Raw genomic sequence first — 10443 nt, forward strand, 5'->3', positions numbered from 1 at the left:
CCAACTGCTCACCAAACACATAAATTTTTCTCTTTGATATTTCCTTCTAATACTAAAAAGAAAATATCTTTATAATGAGCTTTCACTTTTTATAGAGCTAAAATTATTAAAGAAATTTCACTAGTCTTCAAAAATACTAAAAGTTATATAAATACCATTTTCTTAAAGATGAATTCTTCAGCTAGAGTCTGTATAAAAAAGTTTACTTTGGATTGTGTCATTTAGCACTTCACGTTTCCACTCTGCAACTTTGACAACTGTCACAGATTTGTAGGATTATTATCAATCACATCTTTAGAATGTGCTACTGTGTGTTTACCTGTGTACAATAAAATAAATGCAAGAAACGGTTCCAAATTTCAAAAGCAACATAATAATGAAATATTCAATATGAAACAAAAAAGTTGCAACAGGGATTCCCTTTACACCATTGCATTTGTGAAATATAATCCTTTTTATGCTTTAAAAACTAATGTCTGAACTTTCATTTTTATCAAGATGAAGTATTTAAATGGCCCACATTTATTTTTCAATTTAAAAAAACTAAACAATAAACTGAATTACTTTTATTAATATACACATCAAGGTACTGAATGGTGACTTTATGTAGTTTTTCCCCTTAAAGATGGCACTTGCAGGTACAAAGATGTAGAGATGTCCACAGCCTTCAGATGTTGACTTGAAAAGATTCTTCAACAGCAGTTTGATACTGGGTTTCCTCATCTAGCTGAAGATTCACAAATTCTCCATAATCAAACTGATGTCTTTGATTTAGATGACTAACAAAATTTCTAGTAATCTGGCTAGGATCTCTCCATGGAAGAGACATACAAATAGGACATGTCACAGGAACTATCTGAAATATATGATTACTGTTACAGTGATCCAGTAAACGCTGTCTGGTAAAATTGGATTTTTGACACAATGGACACTTAAAATTGGGATGCCCAGAAGAACTTGTATTCTCTTGGTAAATTTCTGTGTTATCAGATGTGGATGTTTCACTCCTATTACTGTTCCCTACTGAATCTTGAGAGATCTGAAAGTTTGGAATGATAGAAGAAATACCATATTCATCTTGATATTTCTTACAAGATTTGTAATGATGTCTCATGCGATAGAATTTAATCTGTTTTGCACAGCATCTGCAGCTACCAGAAAACTTCCTCATATTTTCAAGATCTAAAGCCCGTTCAGGGCAAGCTCTCTCTCTTCTAGTTACATTTCCACGACAGAGGGGACAATGTATTCCACTTTCTCTCATTGCAGTCAGGAAACATTTTCTACAGAAAACGTGCTGACAGGCCGCGGTCCATACAGGCGTTTTGAGCGCCTCTTGACAGACGGGGCAGTAGAAATCGTCTTCGGTGTAGGACGTGGCCGCAGAGAGGTCCTCGGCCATGGCTGTGGGCGGGGATCAGGCCGATGGCGGCTGCGGCCGAGGTGACTGTGGCGGCCGGGGGCCCGATTCCCTGCGCTAACCAAGAGAACGTAAATGATTTACCAATGAAGATCAAAGACTTCAGTATGGGTTACACCTCAATGTAAAGAAAACAACAACAAAAGAACAAAAATCCTCACCACTGGAACAATAAATACCATCGTGATACGTGGAGAGAATACTGAAGTTGTCAAAAACTTAATTTTGCTCATATCCATTATCAACACTCATGGAAGCAGCAGTCAAGAGATCAAATGACATATTGCATTAGGCACATCTACTGCTGACCTCTTTAAAATATTCAGTAGCAAAGATGTCAGTTTGAGGACTAAGGTGTGCCTGACCAAACCATGGTATTTTCAATAGTCTCATATGCATGTGAAAGTTGGACAATAAATAGGTAGACCTTAGGAGAATTGATGTTTCTCTTACTTCAGACATATTATCAGGAGGAACTAGTCCCTGAAGAAGGACATCATGCTTAGTAAAGTGGAGGATCAGAGAAGGAGAGGAAGACCCCCATCATATGTACTGGCACAGTGGCAGCAGCAATGGGCTCAAGCGTAGCAATGATTGTGAGGATTGTACAGGACTTGGTAGTATTTTGTTCTGTTGTGCAGAGAGAGGGTCCCTATAAGTAGGGAATGATTAGATGATTGATACCAAGATGTATGGAGATCTTTCAATGAATACTGGATTTCAAGGAGTGCAGATGCTGAAAGGAAGCAAGTACTTTTACACAGAACCAATAAGGAGAAAGCCTTCCCCCAAGAATCGGCACTCTGAATTTGGACTTCTGTCTTCTAAACTGTGACAGAATAAATTTCTGGTTGTTAAAGCTGCCCACTTGTGGTATTTCTGTTATAGCAGTATCAGATAACTACGACAGTGCCTAAGATATGTCTTTTGTAGATAGGCTATTAATTGGGCATGTTTTCTTGTCCCTTCTGCTACTTTTTGTCTCTTTAGTGATGCTTTGAATCCATTTATATTCAGTGTAATTATCGATGGTGGTGGTGGCGGTGTGCTGTGGAGTCAGTTCCAACTCATAGCAACCCTGCATAGTGTTTCTGAGGCTGTACATCTATACGGGAGCAGAAAGCCTCGTCTTTCTCAACTACCAACTACCAGCAGAATGGCTGGTAGTTTCGAACTGCTGACCTTGAGGTTAGCAGCCCGACTCGTAACCACTATGCTACCAAGCTCCTTATAATTATCGATAGGTATGAATTTACTAAGGAGCCTTCCTGGCACAGTGGATTAAGTGTTGGCTGTTCACTGCAATGTTTGTTGCTCAAATCCACCAGTCATTCTGTGGGAGAAAGATGAGGCTGTTGGCTCCCATCAAGTTCTTGAAATCCTCTGGAACAGTTCTACTCTGTCACTTTGAGTTGGAACTAACTCAACAGCCGTGGGTATGAATTACTCTTGTCATTTTGCTGTTTGCGTGTTTTGGGGTGCATGTTTGTGTGTGTGTGTATGATGCTAATGATTGTTAGGTCTGTGTCGGAAGACCTCATTCTAGCATTTTTGTAAGATTCATTGGTTGTTAAAAATTCCCTTAGTTTCTGTTTATCTGAACATATACTATTTTCAGCATCAAATTTTGCTAGAGATATAATTTTTGATTTGCAATTTTTTCTTTTAGAGTTTTAGATATGTCATTCATTGACTTGTTGCCTGCATGTCTTCCGCCAAGAAATCAGTCTTATTGGTTCTCCCTCTAGGTGACTTTTCATGTTTCCAAACTACAGTCAGGATTCTTTCTTCTTCTTTGGCTTTAGAAAGTTTTATTATGAGCTGCCTTGGTGGTTCTCTTTTGGGATCTACCCTATTTGACTTTCAATGTGTTTCTTGAATTCTTATCATCTCATCTCTAATGACTTTAGGGAAATTTTCTTCTATCAAATCTTTTACAGCTCTCTCAGTACTTTATTTTGTCTCTTTCTGTTCTGGAACTCCAATTACATGTAAATTATTTCTCTTGATGATGTACTTCATAATTCTTATATTTTCTTCAGTTTTTTTTTTTCTGATTGTTCCCCTAACAGATTAATATTAAGAAATTTGTTTACAATTTCACCAATTCTGTCTTCCATTTATTCAATTCTACTCCTTTGATCTTCCAATGCTTTATCAATTTCTGAAATCTTTTGAATTTCTATTTGCTATTTTTGCTTGATTTCTAATTTTCTATTTATTTGTATCAGTTTGTTTTCCTGGTTTCTTCTAGAGTATTGGCTGTGTTTTTCTTGATTTTGTCTGTGATTTCCTTGATCATTTGATTTCTCTATCAAGTAGTCCTGATAGCATTTTCTCCTCTGAAAGACTTTCTAGCCCTGTATTTTGGTCATTTGTTTGGGCCATCTTACATTGTTTTTTGTGTGTGTAATCTGAAGTTATCTGTTGTCTTTGACACATTGTAGTGTTATTCTATTAACTTGTTGAAGCGTTTTGGTTGGCTTCTCTCTGTTGGTTTTGTTTGTTTAACGTATCTGTGCAACAGGTGAACAGGTGGATGTACTACTCTGGATGCCAGTTTGGCAGCATTGGAACACTCACCACCTGTCTCTAGTTGAATTTGATAGTGGTTGGTGTGTGTGTGTGTGTGTGTGTGTGTGTGTGTGTGTGTGTGTGAGACTCTAATCGCTGCCCATCTAGAGCAGCTGAGGGCAGGTTTGGAGGGTGTTGGCTGCCATCTGTCATCAACACATTGGTGCTGGAACAGGTGGTGGCACTTGATCAGTAGATTGGGCTGAGTAGGATTACTGGCTCCTGACTGGTAAAGAAATGAAAAAATGGGGGTGGAGAAGAACTAAGTAGAAAGAAAACAAGAGAGGGAAAAGTGGTAAGATACTGGAGAGAGCATTCACTTCTAAACATGCTATAGTGGTAATGTGAGAATGCAGGGCTCACTCATGAGAGCATACACCAATGACCATGGAAGGCTGAAGCAGGCATTGTGAACCACAGGGGTTACAGGGAACAGGTGCTCGCTCTTAGGATAAAATTTTTAAATAGGGAGGGGGTGAAATGAAGAAAAAAGAAAAGGAAAAATCCAGGGAGAGCAGGGAAGGACTGCGACGAAAGAAAAAAAGAAAAATAAAAGAACAGCACAGTTCTGGCACTTACTGGTAATGATTCAGGGTTAGCTGAGCAGAGCTACTTACTTATCTGTTTCCAATGGTAGCGTAGTGATTACGAATCAGGCTGCGAACCTTAAGGTCAGCAGTTTGAAACTACCAGCCACTCCGTGGGAGAAAGATGAGGCTTTCTGCTCCCGGAAAGATTTACAGCCTCGGAAACCCTGTATAGGGTCACTATAGGTCGGAACCGACTAGACGGCACTTAACAACAACATCCTGATTGGAACCATGTGTGCAGTAATTCAAAATGACCACACTGTGCTGGGCCTATTGGAAATTCACTACTTTGTACTTGTATGCCTCCTTTCTCACTGTTTTCATTCAGCCCCTTTTTCTAATCAGTATTTGATCAATTTATCCTTTCCTTTGAATCTCTGGATTCCCAAATTGTTACCCATATCTGTTTCACTTGGTTTCTCAAGTCATTATTGTAGAGGGTCTAGATAACATATCTGCCTAAACGGCAATTTTGATCACACCAATTTTATCCAAATTTGTGTTTCAGGATTCCACTACACATTATATTTCATCATGTCTTCTTAAATTCCTTATGATAACAGTTTCTGAGTTTCCTTGCTTTTTATTACCTTAACAATTTAGAGTACTGATCAGGTGTTTTAGAGAAGATTCCTCAATTCATTTTTTCCCCTTTGGTTCAACTGAGGTTAGAGATTAGTGAGAGAAAGACTACTCCAGTAAAGAGCTGTACATCATGCATCAATATGATAGATATTATCAACATGTCTTATCACTATTGATGTTTGTCTAAATCACCTATGAGTTATTCACCTAGAAGGTGGTATTTGGCTGCCTTATCCACTGTGGAGTTCTTCTTTATTTGGAAGGAAGCCACTATGCAGACATAAAGTGTGAAGAGTTATGCTCTACCTCCAAGAGCTCAGAGGATCCACATAATTTATGTGGAAACATTCTAACTAGAAGATATGCCTCTTCCCCATTTATTTATTTATTGAATCATTTCTTTACATGTATATGGACTCTTGGATATTTATTTCATATTTGAATTATAATACAATACTGTTATTGTTGTTGTTATGTGCTCTTGAGTTGGTTCCAACTCACTACAATATTGTACATGATTCCTGATGAGTATAGCTGGTGGGTTCGAACCACTGACCTCACAGTTAGAAATCCTGTGCTTATCTTACAGCATCATACCATATTTTGAGGGATAGCTCAAATCATTCTACCATTGGTTTTTGGGAGTTTTTCATTTGCTTCTACATCACTTTAACATACCCCCATCAATATAGGTTTGGGTCTTTTGTTTTGCTTTGTTTTTGTTTTGCTGTGTGTGTGTGTGTGTGTGTGTGTGTGTGTGTGTGTGTGTGTGTACTTTCTTCCTATAATATGCACTACAATATGCTCCGTATTCATTCTGTATATTTCTTGCCCTGGTCATAGAATCAGTCATTCTTCAATGAATCCTGGTTCCATTTACTGGAGAATGGCATTAGAAATCAAAATCTGGGTAATAAATGTGCTAATTATGAGTAATAAATGGTAATAAATTAAGTGTGCTAAATTCTACTGATATATTATTTCTAGGCCATCTCAACGGACAGAGCAAAGAAATATCTGTATGTGTAATATATGAGTGGAGTCCTGGTGTGGCGCTGTGGGGTAGTGCACTGGACCACAAGGTCAGTTTGAACCACTAGGTTGCTGGAGAAAGATGAGGCTTTTTGCTCCTATAAAGGTTTACAGCCTCAGAAACCCTATACAGGGTCATTATGAGCCAGAATACTTACTGATGACAATCAAAGGCCACAGCTTTTGGTATGGGTTGCACCTCAAAGTAAAGAAAACAAAAATCCTCACAATTGAACCAAAAATAACATCATGATAAATGGAGAAAAGATTAAGGTTGTCAAAGATTTCATTTTGCTTGGATTCACCATCAATACTCATGGAAGCAGCAATCAAGAAATCAAATGACATTTTACATTAGGCAAATCTGCTGCACAAGTCAAGACGAAAGATCAGTTTGAGGAATAAAGTGAGCCTGACTCAAGCTGTGATATTTTCAATAGCCTCATATGCATGTGAAAGTTAGATGATGAATAAGGAAAATCATGGAAGAATTGATGCATTTGAGTTATGGTGTTAGAGAAAAATATTCAAAGTACCATGGACTGCCAGAAGAACAAACAAATCTGTATTTGAAGAAGTACCACCAGAATGCTCCTTAGAAGTGAAGATGGTCAGATTTTGTCTTTCATACTTTGGACATAGTATCAGAAAGTACCCATTCCTGGAGAAGGACATCATGCTTGGTAAAATAGAGGGGCAGTGAAAAAAAGGAAACCACCAATGAAATGGGTTGACACAATGGCAGCAGCAATGGACTCAAGTGTAGCATAAATTGTGAGAATGGCGAAGGACTGTGTGGTGTTTCATTCTGTTGTACACAGGGTCGCTATGCATTGGAACGGACTCAACAGCACTTAACAGCAACAGTTAAATTGGAACTGACTCCATGGCACAAAGCCACCACCACCACCACCACCTCTCTTTTATTGAGCTACTCTCAGGCAACATACTAGTATGTTATCACTGCCAATAGCAAGATTATGATGCTGCTCTGCTCTCAGCAGCTCACTCTTCAGCACACTGCTTATGAAGACTTGGATCCCAATTGAGGCATTTATGCTAAAATAAGTTTGGTAGAAAATTAATTAATCCCACAAACTTAATACTAAATATGCCTTGCAATCAGTGAAGACAAATCCATCCATGAAATCGGGTCAGCTTAGCAAAAGGAGACGTGAGAAGCTTTCAAGGTCTTTCCACAAGATACCTTTCCACAAGTCACTGAATATGACTTCAACCTGGAAGTGGGCTTGTGGCACTGGCTCTTCCACTAAGCCTACTTTGATGTCAGGCACTTCCAGGATAAAGTAGGGGTTGGTCTAGATGGATGACTGCAGTGCTTAACCACAAAGACCTTGAACATTGAATACCAACCTTCTGGGACAAGGTGCCAAAGGAACCTATCAGCATGTGAATAGTAGTCTTTGAATCATTGGGTTTTATCTGAAAATTTAAAGCACATTATGTATTCTTCATTGTATGTATTTACATGCATATAATATGGAGTTGTAGGTTAAGTACTGGATGGCTAACCACAAAGTTGGCAGTTCAAACCCACCAGTTGCTCCTTGAAATCAGAACCAACTCTACAGCACTTAGCAACAACAATATATTTTTAATATAAAATAGTATTTTAAATTCATACATACAAGTTACTGTCAAGTCAGCTCTGACTCAAGATGATGGCCTCATGTGTGGAAGAATAGAACTTCTCAATCGCTGGTTTTTCAGAAGTAGATCATTAGACTTTTCTTTTGAGGTATCCCCTGGTGGGTTCAAACCTCCAGTCTTTTGGTTAGCAATTGTTCATGTTAGATATTTGCATTATAAGTTATTAAATTGGTGGTTGGTGGTTGTGTGCCATGGAGTCAGTTCCAATTCACAGTGATCCTGTAAAGAGTATCTGAGGGTATAAATCTTTATGGGAACAGAAAGCCTCATCTTCCTCCCATGGAATGGCTGGTAGTTTCAAACTGCTGACCTTGAGGAGGTTAGCAGCCCGACTCGTACCACCATTAAATTGTTTGCTCTTTTCCTCCTATACAAGAATAAAATTGATGCTGATGGAAGACCCATACCATGCATATTCAGGGTCTCATGGCATTACTATTCCAGTTTATAAGTTAGCAGGACCAAGGTCTCTACTAGTTCTATAATTCCCTGCCTTTATAAGAAGTTGTAAAGTTTTATTACATCTGCAACTATAGCACAGATTCAGACTTGCATATTAAAACTGTGTCAAGAGACAAATGTCTCATACCACACCACAATTCATGTGGTATTGGCAAAGAATGCTGAACATATTGTGGACTGCCAGAAGAATGCCCAAATTAGTTTGGGAAGGAGTACGGCAAGAATGTGTCTTAAAAGCAAGGCTTCCAACTGTTCATTTATGTTCAAACCCCCTAATGGGAATTTGCCTTTATACCCCAGATAAACTGAATCAGAACTTACATTTTAACAAGATCCCTAGGTGATACTTGTGTATATCCAGGGGTTAGGAATCACCTAAGGATCGATATTGTTTTAACCACATGTCTTAATGAATGCAGAATTATATAACAAGTCTTGATATCTGAATAAGAACTTGGTTCTTTTTCAGTATTGAATTGGATAGTCTAGATTACTTGCTTTTCTATGAAATTTGAGAATCAACTTGTCAATTTCCACAAAAGACCCTGTTATGACTATGTTAATTCTATAGATTAATTTGGGGCCAATCAATATTTTAACAAATCTGATACTTTCAAACACTTAAGTAAGTCAGAAGAGCCTTCATCTTGAGGTTACTAAGAGACAAAGGCACTAATGAATATGCCTAACAAACCAGGCCAGCTCCACACATTTTCGAAGAATGATTACTAGAAAAGGCAAACAAAACTATTAAAATCTGTACTGTAAATGTCCACTGAGCAAAGTTAGTGCTTATCTGATGAACAGGAAATCTTTTATTGTTCCTGTCTTCTCTTGTAAAATAATCTGCAGAGCCAGTTCTCATAATCATTTGGCCATTTCTGATGAACAATGAACTGAAATTCTTGCCTCACTTTTGATCAATAGGCCATGAACAAGCCATTACTCACTCACAACCTATGAATGAGATTTACAGCTTCTAATGGGTAGTAATCTAAATTCCTCCTTGTGGACACTTGGTTCCTCTTATTGTAACAAGTTTTGTGGTTTTCTCTCTGCTTTTAAATTATTCTACTTCAGTGGTTCAAATTCCCCAGTCACTCCTTGCAAACCCTATACAGGGTTACTATGAGTCAGAACCGACTCGACGGCACTTAACAATAACAACATTATTAAACTGAAATAAACCTTTACTGTAATTTTACAGCAGTTTGTACGTTTTGCACAAGAACATACATTCTTTCCATTTATTTACATTGTCTTTAATTTCTCTCAGTAATATTTTGTAGTTTTTCTTCTAAGTGTCTCACATATTGGTAGAGTTATTCTAGGCATGTGCCATTTTCTAATGTTGGCTGGATATAAGTTTGAGCTTTCCTGCCATAATTTATTTGACCATTCCCATTATCATAGAAGACTTGTTACTGGGAGGGCTACAAACCCCTCTGCCCTCAAAGAAAGGGCTCTTGCTTTCTGTTAATTAAGAATAGTCAAGTAAGGCAGGGTTTCCATACAGGCAAAAGTTTATTATAGGAAAAAAGGCTTGCAAAGAGACAGGGAGGGCTTAATGCAATACTTAACCCCCAACATCTTGAACAAGAAAAGACATCTTGTTCATCCATAGGAGTAGGCAGAGATTTCCAAGAAATGGTCCATTTAGGAGGGGCTATGCTAGTTGGGTACGTGTACAGCATTTCTTCAAGATGGATTCCATTACAAAGGCCTCTGGTAGGGACAGATAAAACTTATTCTGGGATGTTGAGCATGTGAGGTTCTCCAGGCTGCAGGGGCTGTGTTCTCCTCTGACACAGTAAGAGGTAGTCCTTTATAGTTATACCTGGGGCACTGGAGAAATCATTCTGGCCTATAAAAATATGGACTTTTTATGGGTGGTCTTTCTTAATGACCCATCCCAGGATGTGGCTGCTCAGCTCTGTGCCCTGAGCATGTTCTGCACATCTTCACAATTAAGTAAGCAAGGAGGGGTGGAGTCCTCAACATTCCTCAAGAGTTTGGCAGAGGCTTATGTTGAATCCTAATTTCTAGACTCCTTTTTCTCTCTGCCTCAGATTTAGTCCATTTCCTTTGTCTTTTTATGATTAATGCTAT

General features: G+C 38.3%; 1 protein-coding gene across 2 annotated transcripts; it reads right to left on the minus strand.

Annotated features, from left to right (window-relative positions):
* Positions 1-667: 667 nt before the first annotated feature.
* LOC102815149 (E3 ubiquitin-protein ligase RNF138-like) lies at positions 668-1468 on the minus strand. Of its 2 annotated transcripts, XM_006873713.1 has the most exons (2): positions 1288-1402; positions 668-1020 (listed from the first exon to the last, which is right to left on the minus strand). In XM_006873713.1, the coding sequence occupies exons 1-2, from the start codon at positions 1400-1402 to the stop codon at positions 668-670; spliced, it is 468 nt and encodes a 155-aa protein (XP_006873775.1). The 2 variants fall into 2 exon arrangements, with proteins under 2 accessions (XP_006873775.1, XP_006873774.1); XM_006873712.1 differs by having other exon boundaries at positions 668-1468.
* Between the last annotated feature and the right edge of the window lie 8975 nt (positions 1469-10443).

This window comes from Chrysochloris asiatica, unplaced genomic scaffold (assembly GCF_000296735.1).
Source record: "Chrysochloris asiatica unplaced genomic scaffold, ChrAsi1.0 scaffold00250, whole genome shotgun sequence".
Lineage (NCBI taxonomy): Eukaryota > Metazoa > Chordata > Mammalia > Afrosoricida > Chrysochloridae > Chrysochloris > Chrysochloris asiatica.

Excerpts from the sequence above, each read along its gene's own strand:
- LOC102815149 (XM_006873712.1), bottom strand. The coding sequence starts at position 1,402 with ATGGCCGAGGACCTCTCTGCGGCCACGTCCTACACCGAAGACGATTTC.